Below are 20,797 nucleotides of genomic sequence, written 5' to 3'. Positions count from 1 at the left end.
TTCTGACCAGATCATGAGCAGGAAATTTGTCACCCCTCGTGTCAATGGAATCCCAATTGAGCTTCAGTACGACACTGCTGCTGACGTCACGATCATCACCATTGATACCTGGAAGAAACTGGGCAAGCCACATTTAAAAACACCCGACATTGGTTTGAAAGATGCACAAACTAACCCGATGAGAATCTCAGGCGAGATTTCCTGCAAGGTGTTTTTCCGAGGCGAAGAGAAGCAATGTCGTGCATTTGTTTCTGAAACCGCCCACTCAGATTTATTTGGAATCGAATGGATCAACACATTTGAGTTGTGGAATGTAGCTCCATCAGCATTTTGCAATTCAGTGAAGCAGAAATTCGATCCGGAAGCAGCTGTGAAGGAACTTCAAAGCTCTTTTCCCACTGTCTTCAACGAAGAGCTTGGCATGTGCACCAAGTTTACCGCAAATATTCATCTGAAGGTAGGTGCTACTCCAATTTTTCGCCCGAAACGAGAAGTTGCTTTTCATGCACGTGAGCTTGTCGATGAGGAGCTTCAGAGACTCCAGGCTACCGGTGTCATTTCTCCAGTGGAATTTTCCCCCTGGGCTGCCCCTGTTTTAGCCGCTCGCAAGCCCAATGGTCGAGTACGCATTTGTGGAGACTACTCCACAGGTCTCAATGAGGTAGTTGAACCCCATAATTACCCTATTCCCGGCCCAGATGAACTATTTGCCAAATTTGCCAACACCCGTGTTTTCTCACACATCGATCTGTCAGACGCGTATTTACAAATACCAGTAGATGAGGAGTCAAGCCAAATTCTGACAATCCACACCACTCGCGGTTTGTTCAAATTTCACAGACTCCCCCCAGGTATTCGATGTGCTCCTGGTATTTTCCAAGAGTTGGTAGAAAAGATGTTGGCCGGAATTGATAATGTTATTGTTTACTTCGATGACATTTGTGTGGCGACCAATTCCGAAAAAGAAAACCTTTCAACAGTCAAAAAGGTTCTCCAGAGACTGCAAGAATTCGGATTTCACGTGAGGATGGAAAAATGCAAATTTTTCTCTCCAACCATCAAATTCTTGGGAGTCATCGTTGATGAGACTGGATTACGCCCCGATCCAGAGAAGATCTCCGCTATTCGTGACATGCCTGCACCAAAGAATCTTCCAGAACTTCGAAGCTTTTTGGGAGCTATTCAATTTTGGGGAAAGTTTATCAAGTCGATGAGCGATCTTCGTGCCCCAATGGATGCACTGCAAAAGAAAGGAGTAAGTTTTCAGTGGACTGCTGAATGCCAAAAATCTTTTGACAAATTCAAGGAGATTCTCTCATCACCACTGCTCCTCACTCACTACGATCCGAAGTTACCAATTCTCGTGGCTGCTGACGCATCTCAAAATGCAATTGGTGGTGTGGCTTATCACCAATACCCAGATGGATCGCTGAAAGCTTTTTACCACACCTCGAGAAAACTCACGGACACTGAGAAGCGATATTCTCAAATAGAGAAAGAAGGACTTGCTCTCATTCATGCTGTGAAAAAGTTTCATAGATTTATCTATGGGAGAAAATTCACACTGTACACGGATCACAAGCCCTTGCTGAGTATTTTCGGATCTCAAAAAGGCATTCCCGTGCATACAGCCAACAGACTTCAACGTTGGGCATTAGTTCTTCTCGGGTACCACTTTGACATAAAGTATACCTCAACGCAGAACTTTGGGCATGCTGATGTCTTATCACGCTTGATTGCTGATCACCAGAAACCAGACGATGAGTACATCATTGCTGAAATCAACCTCGATGAACAGTTGGACTCCACAATCATCAATTCAGTCGTTTCTCACTTGCCAGTGAGTCACAAGATGATTCGTTCAGCTACCGAGAAATGCCCAAATCTACAGCAAGTTATCAAGTACATTGTTGGAGGATGGCCCAACTCTCCCAAAGCTATCTCCTCCACTGAAGTGTCACGCTACTATCAGATTCGAGATTCATTGTCCGTGGTTGACAACTGTGTACTTTATCGCGAGAGAATTGTCATTCCTGACCAGTACCGCAAGAAAATCCTCAATCAGCTTCACTCTGCTCATCCAGGAATCAACAAAATGAAATCGCTTGCCAGAAGCTACGTCTATTGGCCTGGATTGGATGCTGACATCCAGCATCTTGTGAGTCATTGTCATGATTGTGCGGCTGCTGCCAAATCTCCCGTGAAGTCTCAGCTGTTCTCATGGCCTCTTGCGACACGCCCATGGCAACGTGTCCATGTAGACTATGCAGGACCTGTCAATGGAAGTTACTATCTTCTGGTTATTGACGCACTGACAAAATGGCCAGAGATATTCCGCACGAAGTCCACAACGTCTCAAGACACAATCAAAATTCTTCAAGAAATTTTCTCAAGATTTGGTTTGCCCGAAGTACTTGTCTCCGACAACGGAACACAGTTCACAAGCACCCAGTTCAGCGAATTTTGCAAATCTGGTGGCATCAACCATATCAGGACGTGTGTGTACTCACCCAGTAGCAACGGCCAAGCTGAGAGATTCGTTGACACTCTCAAGCGTGCGCTGCGGAAAATGGACAATGAAGACTCCGTGGATGTTGCTCTCCAAAAGTTTCTCTCGACATACCGAAACACTCCAAATGACAACGTTCCCCATGGAAAATCTCCTGCCGAAATTATGTTTGGTAGACGACCAAGGACAATTTTCGACCTTCTCGCAGCACCTGAATCTGTTTCTACTAGTCGAAATGTCAAAATGGAGGAGCAGTTTAACCTTAAACACGGTGCAAAGAGACGTGTTTTTGGGAGGAAGGAGGGAGTGTACGTAAAAAAATATTTTCCTGGAGGGAAATTCAAATGGATCACAGGAGAGATCATCGAGCCCAAAGGACATGTAATCTACACTGTCCGTTTGCCAAATGGAAGCATCATCCGTGCTCACATTAATCAAATGAGACCTCGCCATGAGAATTCCCAAAACAGTTCTCACGACCAGTCTCATCCCGACCAGAGTTCTCAGAGCACTCTTCCAGACAGTTCTGAGACCGACGATGAATTGCCATTGTGGACCCTCTATCAGAACTCATCACCAGATCAACCGGAATCAAGTTCTGATGAGCAAACCTGCGACCAGCGCTCGCCTACGGACCGTAGGCGCCGTCGTTCTGGACTTCGAGACCGAGCGAGTATCCGCCCTCCGGTCCGATACTCTCCTTAGGGAGGGGGAGGTGTTAGAGGGCACCACCGCTGACACCACTGGCACCCCTAAATGAAATATCATGCCAGTGGCCGCCATTCATTCTTCTTTTGTTCATCATTCAGTTAAGACGCTTTCAATATCATTCTCACATTATAGTCATAAAAGTTGAAGTTCCATTCTAATAAAATTTATTAAAATTAAATCAAGTGTTTGGTTTGGACTGGCCACCTCTCATAACCCTTCGGCGACAACGTGGGATAATTAAATATTATATTCCTCTTCTTTCCGAAGGTACCAAGCCACAACAGATAGTTTCTAACATGTAATTTTAATGAGGAAGTAAAAGTTAAATCAATTAAGTAAATTCCAATTTACTCCTCTCTTTTGTGGTAAATTTTCTCTTGGTTGAATTGTTAATTGAGAGGTTCTTTAGCAACTTTTGTGGTCCGAAATGAAGCTCGACCTCGTTTGATCACAAACCATCACAAACCCAAATGTTCTATGCAGAAGATATGACATTTATAGATTTTGAATTTGATTTATCCTAAAATCAATTTTCATAGCCATCTAACGTTTTTAAAGACTTCCCGAGAGAGGACAATAAAAGATATCGACATGCGGTTTTTGGCAAAGATATTAAAATTTTCATAAAACATTCATCGTTAGCGTCAAAAGCCCTTGTAATTGATGTCAAAGAGGTTTTTAATGATACAGTAGACTCTCTCAAATTCGGGCATTTGAGACCAAAATGTCACCCGAATTTGAGAGAAATCCTGGTGTCAAAGTGTTTGAAATGCAACGATTTTTTGTTCATCTGCATGCACATAAGGTAAAGTACCCTTTATTCGACCGGTTCCTCTATTCGACCGGTAGATTTATTTATTCAATTTAATTATATTTGCTATAATATTTTGTGTATGATCTAACATTAATAGGTCAATTATTCTTTAAAGAATACGAATCAGTGACAAATTCATAGAAATTGATGAAATTCACCATCAAATATTCAAAAATTGACCCACCGGTCGAATAGAGGAACCCGGTCGAGTAAGGGTACTTTACCTTATTAAGTTTACATACTTATATTTATGGTAAATTTCATGAAAATCCGTTAATAATGCAAATTCACATCGTAATTAAGACAAACCATGGCAAATTTAAGGATATTTGCTTCGTTCAATAAAAATAATTAAACTTGAAGAATATCTACAAACATTTTTCGAATTTAACTGCCGCCCGAATTAAAAAGTAGTCCGATCTTAAAAGAGCCGAATTAGCGAGAGTCTATTGTAATCGCATTGCATCCTTCGACCCTTTTTGACTTATGATATGTACCACCAAAAAATGGTATATTTGAGAATTTACAACTAAAAAAAAGACATATTCAAATTGACTGAATTTTGATCATTAGTAGCTTAAATGAAAGGTCTTAGAAATTATAACAAATTTTCTAAACCTTAAAATTTCACAAGACTATTACTAGGTTGCTAAAATTGAAAAAACAATTCTAGAAAGCCATTAGAATAACTGACGAAGAATAAGTATTACTTAATAGGGAGATGACCTCCTTCCGGGTGCGTCAGGGATGCTGATCCTTTCAGAGACCAAACAACAATGTTTTTTCACCAAAGCTTTCGATGCTACAGTGCGCCTTTTTCAGTGATTAAAAGGTGGGACGTTTTTTTATTAAAGAGACTTCCATACAATTTCTTTGTTATAATTTGACTCACTCAAAATCGTGATTCTTTGTGTCTAAAATTTGTCTTTCTACACTCACCTAAAGACAAATTTTAGAGACAAAGAATCACGGTTTTGAGTGAGTCAAATTATAACAAAGAAATTGTATGGAAGTCTCTTTAAATTAAAAATGTTCCCACCTTTTAACCACTGAAGAAGAAGGCGCACTGTAGCGTCGAAAGCATTGGCGAAAAATCATTATTGTTTGGTCTCTAAAAGGATCAGCATCTCTGACGCACCCGGAAGGAGATCATCCCCCTATTAAGTAATACAGTTCTAGAAATTTCGATATTGAATATTTCGAAATTTGCATTTCCGATCTTGTTGAGGTTCCAAGAGGTATAACTAATTCGAAGGAACTCGACTCGACCCAAAAATTGCATCGCGAAACCCGAGAAACCCAAAAATTGCATCGCGAAACCCGAGAAACCCAAGAATTGCATCGCGAAACCCGAGAAACCCAAGAATTGCATCGTGAAACCCGAGAAACCCAAGAATTGCATCGCGAAACCCGAGAAATCCAAAAATTGCATCGCGAAACCCGAGAAACCCAAAAATTGCATCGCGAAACCCGAGAAACCCAAAAATTGCATCGCGAAACCCGAGAAACCTAAGAATTGCATCGCGAAACCCGAGAAACCCAAGAATTGCATCGCGAAACCCGATAAACCCAAGAATTGCATCGCGAAACCCGAGAAACCCAAAAATTGCATCGCGAAACCCGAGAAACCCAAAAATTGCATCGCGAAACCCGAGAAACCTAAGAATTTCATTGCGAAACCCGAGAAACCCAAGAATTGCATCGCGAAACCTGAGAAACCCAAAAATTTCATTGCAAAACCCGAGAAACCCAAGAATTGCATCGCGAAACCTGAGAAACCCAAAAATTTCATTGCGAAACCCGAGAAACCCAAGAATTGCATCGCGAAACCTGATAAACCCAAAAATTTCATTGCGAAACCCGAGAAACCCAAGAATTGCATCGCGAAACCCGAGAAACCCAATTTCTGCATCGCGAAACCCGAGAAACCAGAAACCCTTGTCAGAAAAAATGGGAAAGGGTGGTTACCCCTTGTTTTCAAGGAACCCGAGGAACTCACATTATTTTCAAAGAATCTGGGGAAAACCTATATATTTTTCAGAGTTTCTGAGCAACCCATATATTTTTCCAGGGAACTCGAGGAACCTATACATGGTTTTCGAGGAACCTTAACATTTTTTTAGGGAACACATGGAATCCATATTTTTTTTTAGGGATCCCGGAGAATCTATATTTTTCAGGGATCCCGGGGAACTCATATTTTTTCAACGAATCCGAAGAACATAAATAATTTTTCAGGGATCCCGTGAAACCCATACATTTTGTCAGGGAACTGGGTAACTGCGAATTCAAACCACTCTAATTGTTTATGAGTTACAATTTGTGAAATTTAAAGGTTCACTTCCGGTTGTCGATCGTATTACGGTCTTCAGACTAGACGTTAAGCCTAGTTCCCGAAGGTTTCAAAATATTAAATAGCGAGCAATTTTATTGGTTTTTGAGAACTTAATAAGTCATTTATCTTTGATAATCCAATCCTAAGTTAATTTTTTCCAAGCAGTTAAGCCATATGGCTAAACCTTAAGTCTGAAGCCCGTATATAGATATTTAAGGCAAGTGAAGGTGAGAGTTCGGTCTATTTGTCTGTTCTTCAATTTATTTTCTTCAGCCAACGGTTCGATCCTGGATGCGATCTTCTTCAGGGTATCAAAAATTTGGGAAAACAATTATCAAACAATTATTGGGAGCATTACTTTTCACCAATTCCTCTTGAGTGTAAATATGAATTGGTGAAAAGTAGTGCGCCCAATAATTGTTTGATAAATGTTCTCCCAGATTTTTGATGCCCTGAAGAAGATCCCATTCAGGATCGAAACGTTGGTTGAAGAAAATTAATTGAAGAACAGAAAAATAGACCGAACTTCCACCTTGACTTCAAGGTGTATCTAAAAGGTTCTATAAAGTCAAGGTCAATAAATCACATTGCACTCTGTGACTCCGTTGATCTGAGATATGAATCCTCAAAAAATTGAATATCTAATGTCCATAACTCTCATCTTAATTTAATTTTCGTTCTTTTTTCTCAATTCTTATAAGTGCAAAAAATTGGGCTTCGTAACATATACACTTTTTCGGGGCCCAAAAATTGCTTAATTTTGAAACAGATTTCGATAATCGATATGGATAAAATTATCTCAATGCAATTCTTTTCCTTCAAAATTTAACTTAGAATCGAATTACAGATTTATAGAATTGCAATAATTTTTAAGTTACTCCTAAAGAATCGCAGCTATTGTATACTTTCTCAGCTTATCACTACTGATTTATTTTTCCATGATGAATTAAGTTGAATATAGCACAAATTTATTTTCACAGTGTTAGAACAAAAGAGTGGAGATGACATAAAGAAAAAACAACCTTTGTGATAATGAAAAAAAAACTATTTGAATTTGAATTTTTCAGAGTTATTCCACCCAAGGGCCAAATAACACTCACCCTCACGGTGGAGCATTGTATGGGTGTTAACTATTTGGAACACGTCCAAGCTAAGATAACATTAACATCCCAGCGGCGGGGAGACATACAAATCTACTTGACATCTCCGGCTGGAACCAGAGTTACCCTTCTAACGTCGAGGTATGCGACAATATTATAATGGTGTCTGGGAATTTCTAAACTATTGTCTTATTCAACTGAACATAATCATAGATTAATTGGCCTCTTAATATTAATAATGTTTGAATATATCTCATATACATGCCATATAGGATTCCGTTCTGATATTTTACGTCTAATCCTATACAATAATCCATAAATACTGCATAGCATGTTGTTTTATTGGAATAGTTTTGGGATGAGGGATTATTAGTTTAAGTTTTATTGCAGCACTACTCGAAAAAGACATTACCGCACGTGAAACCTTCTTTGGGGAAATTACAATTCCCCACCTTGGTGGTTAAGAAATGATAGTAGTGAAAAGTTTATAATGTGTCGGGACCGAGACTTGTTCAGTGGGAAACTTTTAGCATTACTAAGTCAAGTTATTCGTCGTGCTTTTTTTTTTGGTGTGTACAATATACTCTTTAAATTTTGTTAGAAAACTTTTCCATTGCTATTTATTCAATGATACATCTTGAAGCTAAACTTTTCTGACTAAAGATTTTTCCGTTGGTGTGGGTGGTTTGTTGGAAGGGATTAAAGACTGTGTCGGAAATTATTAAACATGTAATATCCGTATAATTGGTAAAAGTCAATCTTTCTAGGAATTTTTTTTGTGGAACAAAGAATAAATCAAATGAAATACTTGTTCATGTAATAAAGCAAATTTTACGATGTTATAACTTTAATTCCGTCAAAATGCATCATTTTGACGAAACTTTTTCACAATTTGCAGATACTTTAAGGTAAGAAAGACGGTTTTTCACGTTAGTAAAATTTATGTTTTTCTCACTGTAATTTTTCGTTTGTTAAATAATGTTTTTCTAACTGTAATATTAACATTCAGAATTATCTTAGTGGATATACGAAGATTTTCATTAATGGCTTATGGCCTCTATACACTAGAAAAATGTATGTTCGTATTTTATTAGCTGAGATTCTTTACAATCTCAGCTAATAAAAGGAGAAGTCCAACCTCGTCAGATCGTACTCAAATCGTACGAATCGATTTTTCGTAACCGTTCCGTCCGTCCGTCATATAAGCACTTCTGGAGAGAGAACGGAGAGATATCGACAAGCGGTTTTCGGCAAAGGTTAAATGTTGATAGGTGACTAGAAATTGATGATGTCAGTTCAATCTCCCTACAGCGCCATTTTGGGACATTACCAAATTTTCTTTTCTCAATAACTCAGCCCCTATGGCATCGATCGATCTCAAGTTTTAGTATGTTACGGCTGGACCTGAAACCTTTCGATTAAAAGAAACCTAAGTACCTCCAACCACCTTGACCCGATCTTTGAAGGGGTCAAAAATTTAATTTTAAAATGGACAAATCTCTGGTTATCAGAATTTGAAGCGTTTTGGTGTTTTGTAAAGCTCTCGTGGAGTACTACAATCCTTGTGACACTCCAACTTAATCCGATTTAATCAAAAGTCCAATTAATCAAAAAATCGATTTTCGAAATTTCGATCTCGAATACTTCGAAGGTTTGTGAATTCCTACTAAGGACTTACCAAATTCTCGTAATTTGTAAATCTCACAAAAAAGTTCGTAAAAGTTTGTATTTCACAAACTTTATTTGTAGCAATAATACTTAACAAGCATTTTTCTATCTTTTACAAACATTTGTTCGTACAAAAATATTTCATAAAATTTTACGGTCCAATAATAAAATTTTAGAAATATTTTTTGTGTGTTTACGAACTTTTACGAACAAAGATTTGTAGAAAAAGAAGAAATGCTCGTTAAATAATCATCTTACGAATAATATCTTTGAAAAAATTACAAACGATTACAAACTTTTTAGTGGATTAAACGATTTACGAGCTTTTTGTAAATAGGGGAGTACGAAGAGGTTTGGGACAGGGGTAGTGCGGGACGAGGTTATTTTTCATTAATTATTGAAATAAATGGGATTTAACCATTACACAATCGTAGGAAACATTAAGTTGTATCTTGACTAATAGAATGGACATCCTCAGTTTTATTGTTTAGATTCTATGAGCAATTTTTCAAAAATTGATTAAAAAATAGTATAGGGGAGACTGGGGCAAAAAGTCACAAAAAGGATATTTTAATTTTTTACAAGCTACTCGAGCGCTTCAAAAATTTATAATTAGCGCAGTTTTATAGGAAATTTACCGCTCTGCAACTTTGTGAAAGTAATTTTCCTCTATTTTGTATGGAAATACGTTTATCGAGCCAATTTCTAAAAGGTAATTTTGTGACTATTCTCAAAAATGCTGGGGCAAATAGTACCAGACATTGCGTATTATCATATTTTGATTCGCTTCATTACGGGCTTCCGTAAATTTGAAAAAATACCTAGAGGACATATTTTCATAGCAAATTTGTTCATCTACACCTTTGTAAAACACCGTTTTCTCTACGAGAAAAGTGAGAAAACGAGAAAAGCGCTTTTCAAGTTATTTTAGAAAAAAAACACACAAAAGACTGCAAATCGTTTGACCAATGCAAACAACAAGCGGTGAAATATGATAATTACGTTTCTTTTCGCCGTGAGACATCAGAAATTGCTTCGCTTTTTTGTTACTTTTTGCTCTATACCCTTTGTTACTTTTTACCCCAAGTGGCCATTTTTAATAAAAAGATTTCTGAAGAAAAGAACTTTTGTGAAATTCTAAAATGCGGATTTGTATTCAAAAAATCCAAATTATTTAGAAAATATTCACCAGTGCATCAATTTTCGAAAATAAGTAGGTAATAATTGTTATTTTCTGCAAGTAAAATATTTCAAAAATAGGGCTAAAAATTTCGATATTTTCTTATTTTCTAAATTCCTTGTTCGAATTCTAAGAAACTTACGACATTGAAGAAGGTCTATGGAGGCTATCTATAGAAAAAATTTGAGCCGCTATCTCTTTTTACCTTGGAAGATATTGAATTTTGAATTTTTCGATTTGTGACTTTTTGCCCCAGTCTCTCCTATTTTTGATGTCTAGATGATATGTTTGGATTAATGGGACATTGATTTTCGACAAGATTGTAGGTGGCGCGCAAATCGTTACAGTCAAAATGGAAAGTACTTCCCAATTTATTTTTTTTTTTTAAATTTTATTGTCATCTCTATTTTCTTCCCCCGCCCCCCATGCGGCCATCGCCGTCTTAGTGTCGATTCCAACCTCCGGGATGAAAACGATGGAAAATCCCTTCATTGGTTATATATTTCAGGACTGTACATATGCACGTTGGTCACTTATATGTAGGTCACTTCCCAATTTCTACTAGAAATCTCCCTCTTGTGCAAACTTTACCAGTTGAGCAGTTGTCTACAGAAAGAATTAAACCATCTATGTCTTGGGAATCATTAATTTTTTCTCCTGTGGATATTCGATTTTTGTCCAATCCCGTTAAAAAACTAATCTTCGAGAAATATCCTCTAAAATAAGGACAAACAGGTACCATGCAGTTGTCATAAAATCAAACAGGAATCTGCCCATAAGTTCAAAACTAAAAGTGTCAAGAGAATCTACTGTCTGGGGAATTTGATGATGATGATCCCATTATTTAGAATTGAAAAGCAACAAAAGCTAAGATAAAAAAAAGAAGAAAATACTTTAATAACTGATTGACAATGAATGACTCTACTGTACAAATAAGATTGATATTAATTTCTAAGTATGAAATATATGATTAAAAATTTTTATTTTTCTGTTAGAATTTTTTTAAATGTGATATTTGAAATTAATTATCATGCTTCAATAATGCAAATTATGCGAGGATAAACGCGTCCCAAACATCGCCTTTTGCGTCCCATACTGCCCCAAATCGGGGAGCTTTGAGACAAAGCGTCGAGTTAAATGTTTTATCTTCTCCAAGAAAATTCAGTTGTTTTCACACTAGAACTGTAGAAACTAAAAATTCATAGAAATTTGGGGAACAAAAGAAATGGACGAAATTACAAGCTGGCCAAAATTTGCTACCTTTTCTATATAACTCTTCTAAAAAAATATAAATTCAACTATAATTGAACTTTGAATTTATCGAATAATAAACAGCATAATCTACCTACAATGTTTCCAAATTTCAGCCAAATCTCAAGAACGGTTTATGTTAATAAAATAAATAGAATAATAATTTATTGAGACTATTTTAGATGATCTGAACAATTAATCACGTAGTGTTATTAATTGTCTTTCCTGTTTTAGTGATTTCCGATACAGTCTCTATCAGTTGTGTATCTAGGGATTGGGGAATATGAATGGCAAGAATGTCTTCTCTCTTGAAGAATTTTCGCTATACAAAATATTTTGTCCATATGTTTTGCATTGGAAGTGAATTTCTAACAATATGCTTTTCTACCTTTTGTCAGAGTTCACGATGTCTCTCGGGCAGGATTTACATTATGGCCATTTATGTCAGTTCATACATGGGGTGAGGCTCCACATGGAAATTGGCAGCTCGAAATACGAAATGAAGGAAGATTTATGGGTAAGTTTTGATGTTGCAAATTCAATGTGATGTTCAATTTATATGTCCTTCTTATACCAAATACGGGAATATTTTTACATCATATCATCAATGTATCAAAAAATACTATCATGAATTATTTCAGATACAAAAATCAAAACATATTAATTTTCTTTTGTAATAAATATGTTAAGAAAAGGGAAATTATGTGAAAATGAAATGTGTTCTAATCTTTTATTTTTTTCTTGGTTACTATTCCTTAATAATAATGTGTGAAAAGCAATAAGAGTTAATTAATTCATATGGTGTGTGTAGATATTGGATTGGAAGCAATTAACCCAATTAATATATTTCTCTGTATATCACATGCTAATCAAAAAAAAAAAACTCAGGTCATGCTGCTCTCAAAGGATGGTCACTAATATTTTACGGCACGAAAACCCCAATAGATAAAAATGACCCAATATCAGTACGACCTTCACAGCAATCCCCAATATCTCTCAATAATTATCCGCCCATTAATGGTGTATCGAGACAAAGTGGTGGCAATAAAAATAACAACCGGAAGCAACCAGGTGGTGGTGGTGGGAACGTGGCCAGCGCGGGTACGCGAAAGAATGGCAAAGGATCAAAAAATGCCGGAAAGGGTGGCGGTGGCAAAAATAATCGTACAACAACGCCACGACCCAATTTTACCGCGCTCTTTGGTCGACGCAAAGAGACAAAGAAGCCAGATTTTGGGGGATATACTCTAAGTGGTCGCCAACAGACAACACAGAGACCCAAATTGCATCAACAAATCCAAATGCAACCGGGCAATGTGTTGGCCAAAAAGGGTGAAAAGATGCATGGTCAATTGTCGACGATTCAAGAGAAAGTGGCTGTTAAGGCACCTAAACAAGTCAAAGAGAATTTGTTTGGCAATTCATCATTGATTGAACTGATACCCACGGTACATCCAAGGATACCCAATGTCTTTCAAAAGTACCAGAAAGTACAGAAAATTTATCCGGAACTCCATCCATATACCGGCCCCAATGTTACACCCAAGTATACTCCATACCAATCTGGCATCTCAAACGGATACAACAGTGGTGGTGGTGGTAGTGGAAAACCATCACGGGAAAATTCGAAAATTATATTTTTCCCAGATCCAGACTTTGTAGCAGCTGGATCACAACAGCGTCAACCACCACAGAGCTCTTCCGGAGGCGCTCCTTCGTCTTCCGCGATGCGACCACATTATATGGATGCATCATCATCCGTGCAACGAAATGGAAAGGGTACACACTAACACATATTGTAATACATCACAGATTTATGAAGAAGCTATAGTGTTCGTTTTGCGTTTTTCCCTATTATTGCATTCCACCCAATGCTACCCCAAATATTTTCTTTTTTTTATTATTTTTTTTATGTTGCACTCCTCACGTCCCCCTTTGAGTTTTACCTCCCAAAATCTTCCACATCTTCTTTTATATTCGACGTCAAGTTTAAGAATATTTTTGTGTGCATTTCCGTTTTTTTTTCTTTTCGCGTAGTTCTTTTCTCAAAATCCATCTCATGAATTGCACACCAGACACTATTCCTGGTGAAAAAAAAGCTTATCCCAGTTTTATTCAAACACCGTGAGAAGGAAAAGATCCCTTATGCAAGAATGCACACCAAAATATTGCTTTTTCAATTTTATTTTCTAATCCTGAATGAAAAATATTCTTATGTTGGTTTGCAGTTTGCACCATGTAAGAATACTAGTTAGATGTCTTTAGAGTGTTATATTAGAAGGAGCATATGGCGCCAAAATGTGACAAAATCTCAGGGACTTGTATCAACAAAGTCTTGAAGATAATTTAACTGTTCTAATAAAATTGTATCAAGGAACTGAGCAGATCTGTCTCTAAAGATTTACTTTGGCTATCGATCAGGAGATTAGAGAATCTAATCGTTGATTAGAGCGAATAATCGACGTTGATCAGCTGAACACAGCGATTGATCGACACCGATTAAAGCGATTGATCGTCGTCAATTAGAGTGACTCATCGGAACCGAGCAGTTGATCAGAGCGACTGTTTGGCATCGATTAGTCGAATATAGCGATTGGTTGACGCTAGTCTGCAAGTAGAGCGATTTCGGCGCTGAGCAGTCAATCAGAGCGATTGATCGCGGCCGAAAAGTCGATTATGGCGATTGATCGGTACGATCGGTACCGATTAGTCAAATAGAGCGATTGGTTGACGCTGGTCAACCGGGTAGAACGATTGATCGACACCGATTAAAGCGATTGATCTTCGACGATTAGAGTGACTCATCGGCGCCGAGCAGTTGATCAGAGCGATTGATCGGCACCGATTAGTCGAATAGAGCGATTGATTGACGCTGGTCTGCGAGTAGAGCGATTGATCGATGCTGAGCAGTCAATCAGATTGATTGCTCAGAGCCGAGCAGTTGATCAGAGCGATTGATCGGCACCGATTAGTCGAATAGAGCGATTATTTGACGCTAGTCTACAAGTAGAGCGATTTCGACGCTGAGCAATCAATCAGAGCGATTGATCGCGGCCGAAAAGTCGAATATGGCGATTAATCGGCACGATCGGTACCGATTAGTCGAATAGAGCGATTGATTAACGCCGATCAGTCGATTAGAGCGATTCATCAACGCCGAACAGTCAATCAGAGCGATTGATCGAGGCCGAACAGTTAATTATGACGATTGATCGGCGCTGATCAGCCGATCTGCCTAACATTTAAGGTTCACTCGCTTACTACTTCACACGCTGATTGAATCTCATCAAATCAAAACAGGTTTTATAAAAGCTGTCTCAAACGCGCTTTTTCCAAAATCCAGTTTTCAGCAATTCTGTCAAAAATTGGAGTTGAGAAGAAATTCGTGAAAATGCCTTTAAGATTGTTTTTACCAAATTTGTTTTAAACGATTTTCCGTTTTTGACACAAAAATTACATTTCGTAATTTGTAGAAACTCCATTGGATTTCCAAGAAGACCATTTAAGTGTCTTCAAGAACAATGTGCTTTTCGAACCATTTTTAAAAGTAATTTTCTGTAGATTGTCAAAAGTTATGATGCTAACATTGACAGGCATAGAGTAATTTGTAACCGTTTAATTTGTTTTCTTTCGGACTTTCGCAAATCAAAGAAATAACCATTGAAGTGAACTTTTCATGCTATTTTCCAAAAAGTTTTCTTTTTGTCGAAAAAAAAACCTGTTCGCTGATTTAGAACAAGTAGAAAAGGCGAACTGGAGACGAATCGGGTAGAAATGTCACTTTTATGGTGCTATTCAAATGGAAAAGGATCATGTTCTTTTTAGCACTTTATTGTTCTCAAGTGTCTATGTAGGATGTTTTCCTGAAGTCTTCGCCGTGTTTTAAAATCATTAAACGGTCATGACGGGAATAAATATAAACACTTGAGAACAGTAAAGTTCTGAAAAAGCATGTTCAGTTTTAGAATAGCACCATTAATTAGTGCAGATTCTTGCCACTTTGTCCTCCATAATGCAGAGATGAATTCAAACTAAGCAAATTCAAATTCTTGTGGAAATACAGAAAACACGTTTTCCACAATTGTTATCTCTTCTAAAAGAAAAGAAAATGAGATTTTATTTAAATTTCTTTCCTTCAAATTTTTCCATATTTCTTGCTCGATTTTCTCAAATCATTTGGACTTTAGGAATATTCATGATGGCTATTTAAGTGGTAAAAAGTTTAAGTCTTGGCCCGTTTTATCACGGAAAATATTGCATTTTTAACTTTTCAACTTGTCACATTTTGACCCAAATTCTCCTACATATTACTTTTAATTTTTTTTTCTCATTTTATTTTCCAGCCATTTTGCAGCCATTTTAATAGTCTCATTTGTTTGACAGTTGTATACATTACGTTTTTTTTTCAGCCAAAAATTTGGTTTTAATTTGATAGGTGATTAAAAATGCATGTAGCTTGGTGAGAGTAACAGTGACACATTCAAATTTGTTTTTCTCTGAATACTGTGCAAATAATCAAAGGTGATAAATGGAAAAAGTTTTTTTTAGCAAATTAAAATTTCAACATTAGTTCAGAAATACATTGATCGTCAGATTGTTATCGCACACTGCGAACGCTTTATTATTTTTCCTCAAAATTATACGGACTTTGAATGTAAGACTCATCCATATGACTTAACTCTTTCGCGTCTTTAGGGTCATATATGACCCGGGGAAAAAAGTTTCTTTTTGGCTATTTACATTAATTGAAATCTAACTGGAGTCTTGAGAAAATGAGCCAAGAATCTTACATCCTTCTATTATGATGTCGTGCACGAACAGATAGATTTCAATTAATGTAAATACACAAAAAAAACTTTTTTCCCCGAGTCATGACATTACCCTAAAGACGCGAAAGAGTTAACTTCTATAAATTTCAACCAAGAATTGGATATTAAGGGTAAATGATCCATTAGATTCTGAAAAAATAGTTGAATTTTTTTTATTTAGGATTTTGAGACCTTCGGAAATTGGGCTAAACCTTTAGTCTGAAGGCTGTTTATGATTCTCGAACAAATTCCCAATAATTATGTTTCTTAATTAAGAAAAAAACCAATAAGAAAATAGAAGTGAACACGTATGAATTGTACAGTTTAGTCGTCACACATTTTTAACCTTTATCAAAATTTTATTGCAACTCTTGAATGATAGTGTCTGAATCTTGAATGACGTCAATGATAGGATTGTAAGCGTTATAGCAACTGTGTGTACTATCACTCTAAAATTGGATTTGTTGGCTCAATAAAAATTTATAGAAAATTAAGTAAAATCTAGAAAACTAAGTAAAAAGCCAAAAGAAATAACAAAAATTTCAGTAATATAATTTTCGAAGTACGATATTTTGAAAACGGTTATACAAATTTTTGAATATAGCACAATTTTAAAGGATATTAAAGTAGCACTAAAAATATCAATTAATTACAATTCGTGAAGTCTATCAAAACTATCAAAATTGCAAGCTACGGCCGACCAATCGGACCCCACTTTAGAGGCTGGTTATATACGGAAGCAGGAATGTTCAAAAAATTATCATATGAATATGATTTGAATCATACACAGAGAAATCCGAAAAAGTTAAAATAACATTCCGGAAATGTTAATTTTACCCTGCATTGTTGATCCGAAATCGGTGTAAATATTATGCTTTTTAGGTGTATTAGGTGATAAAGTTACCCTTTTTCATGTTAATTTTACACTTAAAAAGGTGTAAAATTTACATTAAAAAATTTTGATATATTTTTACACCTAAAAAGTGTTAAAGTTACAAGGAAAAAAAAGTTAATCGCAAAAGTAGCACAAATCTGTTATTATGAAAAAATGCAGCTAAAAAAAAAACGGTTGGAATTTTACGGTGAAAGTGAAAATTTGACAATCAGTGTTTTCTGCCCTGATTACTGTACATATAACTTTGTGACTAACTTTTATGTTAGATATTGTTATTTTTTTATCGTGTTTACTAAAAACCAGTCGTTGAACTAATCCCAAATAGCTGTTGTTGAAGAAATGGAAACGGACTTCAGAAAAAGTATGTCTGTAACTGCGCTCGTAGAACCGGTTTTCAACAATTTTCCGGTTTTAATAGAAAAATTACATTAAGCAAGTTGAAAAAAGCTCTTTTAGCTCTCTATTTCAACTTCAAACCTTTTAAATTTAAAAATTTCGAACAGTTCAAATGATGGTTTTATAAGGAGCTTTGAGGTATTTGATGTCGATTTCTTTCGACGATTTTTTTTTAACTAGAGCTCTCTTCAGACTAAGGGTTTAGCTCAGTTCCCGAAGGTCTGGATTTTCTGAAAAAGAAGCAGTTGAAGTGATTTTACCCAATAAATATACAATAAGTAAAAATTTTGTCAAAAGCTATAAGGCTAACCGCTAGGTTTGAAGTCCGTTTGACATTCATGGAGTCAATTTCACAATTTTTGATATCTTAGTTTTCAAACTCCAGTAAGAGTTATCATACCTTTGGATATCCTTATTATTTTGTAATCATCCATAAAAATCGGATTTTTAACGATTTTAAGTATAGTTAAAAAATGTTTTTCCCAGAATATCTATCATTTTCTTTGGGTACTGTTAGTGTCCTGGGAGATTCAAAAGAGTTAAGCGAGCAAAAAAAAATGTGCCACTGTTGTCTTAAATATGCGGTACGGCAACATGATACTTCTTGCGCTATATAGAATGGGAAATTGAATTAATTGGATATTCTTGTAAATATAATTAATGTTATATACGCACGAATTCTGCGGGAAAATTGTAATTAAAATTCACAATCGACGACCATCTGCCATTGATGAGATTACATTGTGCATGGATATATTTTATAAATACAAAACTAGCATAGAAGGGACTACTGATTGGAGATTCTAAAGCTAATTAACTTTACTGGGGATCAGAAATGAAGTGGGCTTGCGTTTATTTGGACACTTTTGCACCAAACACTGCCTATTCATCCGTTAAAATGCAATAAATAAATTTATTGCATTCTAATTCAATTATATTCGGTTATTGAATCCAATGAAAGGTTAATAAAGCACGTTTGTAGTTTGCGTACACGTGTATTGAATATTACAAAATTATTCTATTGCATCTGCAGTTGAAATGTCAAAGAATAAAAAAATATAATATATGGCATTTACAATTTGACATGGAAATTAACCACGAAAATTGCTTAATTGTTTGTGAAAAGAAAATAGCTGGATTTGCAGAAAATGTTAATGAATGCACGTATGAAAGAAGTATCATGGAAAAAAAACAGGTCCGTACCGAATGAGGCTCAATGTAGACTTTAATGATTTCGTTTTAATGATTTAGAGCCTAATTTTTATAAATCTTATGGTATATAGATGTCTCCCCAAAAAAAAAACCCATCAGTATTGCATATCAATATTGTATTCTCTTCAACATTGCAGCACAAATTACGGATTGGCGTTTATTGTTCTACGGTACAGCAATTCCACCCCAACCAAATGATCCACCCCGTTTTGGGAAGCCCGGACAGATGGGGCCAGATTTAGACCACAATTCACTGGAATTCGAGGGTGAACGCGCCAGTGGACAGTGGAGGGAAACTCATCAGGTAAATTATTTATTTGAACCCCATCCATTAGCACTGTATATTGCAAAATTACAGATTCTTTTCGATTTAGCAAGTGTTAGTGTTTGTTGAAAAATTTAAGTGGAAAAAAGTATTTGAAAACTTTTCACAGCAGAACTTCTTTTCTCTTTTTTTCAATTTATGCCATTTTGAAGTTTGAATGAGACGCTGCAATCAAATTTCAATTGTTCAACCTATTATTATTATTTTATTAGTTAAGAATTTATAATTGCAGGAATTGAATATTTTTAAAGACTTAAAAAACACGTCAATCAATATATTTTAGTTAATCATTCTTTCACATGAATTTTAGAAAGAAAATTTGAAGCAAAAGATTTTTTTGTTTAACTTTAGAAGAAGAAGACTTTGATAAAGCTCAATTAAATTATGCACGAAATTCTTAGATAATATCCTTTTAGTGGAATAACTTTCTAAATGAGTCAATTCATTTTGAAAGTTTTCACTGACTTTATTTTCGTAAGTGATTGTGCTTGAAATATCCTCTTTATCAAACTGTAAAAGCATCACATCACCTCGGATCGACAAAGCTTTTCAAAACTTGTTTAAGCAGAAATAATTGAGAATATCCAAAATAGTAAAATGGATCTTCAAGTTCGGATACGTTTTTAAATATTATCGAAAAAGTTTTGGATTTCTTAAAATAATTTAGGTAAAGTGAAAAACACAGGTTCAAAACATTATTTTGTTCAAAATAATCTCTTAAACCCTGAAATGGTTAACCGTATTAGATTTCCGATTATAGATAAAACAAGTTCAATTACTTTCTGAAAAAAATATGTTGTACTGCTTTTTCGTCTGGTCGTAAATAGAACCAAACGGTTAATAATAATAATAGAGCTAAACGGCCAAAATTCCGAACGCCTAAATCCTGAATGGCCAAAATTCTGACAAGGTCAAAATCCCGAAAGCCAAAATCCCGAATGGGTCACAATGCCGAAAGCTAAAATCACGAGAAGCCAAAATCCCGGATGGACCAAAATCCCGAAAACTCAGTCAAAATCCCAAAAAGCCTAAATACCGAACGCCAAAATCCCGAAAAGCCTAAATACCGAACGCCAAAATCCCGGAAAGGTCAAAATCCCGAACGCCAAAATCCCGGAAAGGTCAAAATCCCGAAAAGGTCATAATCCCGAACACCAAAATCCCGAAAATCCAAATCCCGGAAAGCCAAAATCACGAAAGTCAAAATCTCGAATTCTTAAAAGTGTCATAGTTACTCTCACGATTGCTTTCGTTCTTGCTGGAGGCAAAGGTAAATTTTCTGTGTCTTCTTCTGGAAATTATTCGACACATTATCCTCAATATGATTTAATCCCTTTCAGGATTTTGAACATTGGGGGTTTAGGCTTTCGGGATTTTGTCCATTATGGGATTTTGGCATTTGGTATTTTGGCTTTTGAGATTTTAGCTTTCGGGATTTTGGCTTTTTGAGATTTTGGCTTTCGGGATTTTGGCTTTTCGGAATTTTGGCTTTTCGGGATTTTGACCCATTCGGGATTTTGGCTCTTTCGGGATTTTGGCTTTTCGGGATTTTGGTGTTCGGGATCTTGGCTTGCGATTTTTTGTCGTTCGGAA

General features: G+C 36.2%; 1 protein-coding gene across 1 annotated transcript in view; it reads left to right on the top strand.

The window, feature by feature from the left end:
• LOC129803876 (furin-like protease 1) overlaps positions 1–20,797 on the top strand; it is a 155,228-nt gene that overhangs the window by 102,669 nt on the left and 31,762 nt on the right. The window contains exons 7-9 of the mRNA XM_055850707.1: positions 7,437–7,610; positions 11,967–12,085; positions 19,017–19,183. Coding sequence (XP_055706682.1) covers positions 7,437–7,610; positions 11,967–12,085; positions 19,017–19,183 — 460 coding nt within the window. The remainder of the gene's footprint in view (positions 1–7,436; positions 7,611–11,966; positions 12,086–19,016; positions 19,184–20,797) is intronic.

This window comes from Phlebotomus papatasi, chromosome 1 (assembly GCF_024763615.1).
Source record: "Phlebotomus papatasi isolate M1 chromosome 1, Ppap_2.1, whole genome shotgun sequence".
Lineage (NCBI taxonomy): Eukaryota > Metazoa > Arthropoda > Insecta > Diptera > Psychodidae > Phlebotomus > Phlebotomus papatasi.
Note: the sequence above shows the minus strand (reverse complement) of the source record. Positions and strands in the feature narration are given on the sequence as shown.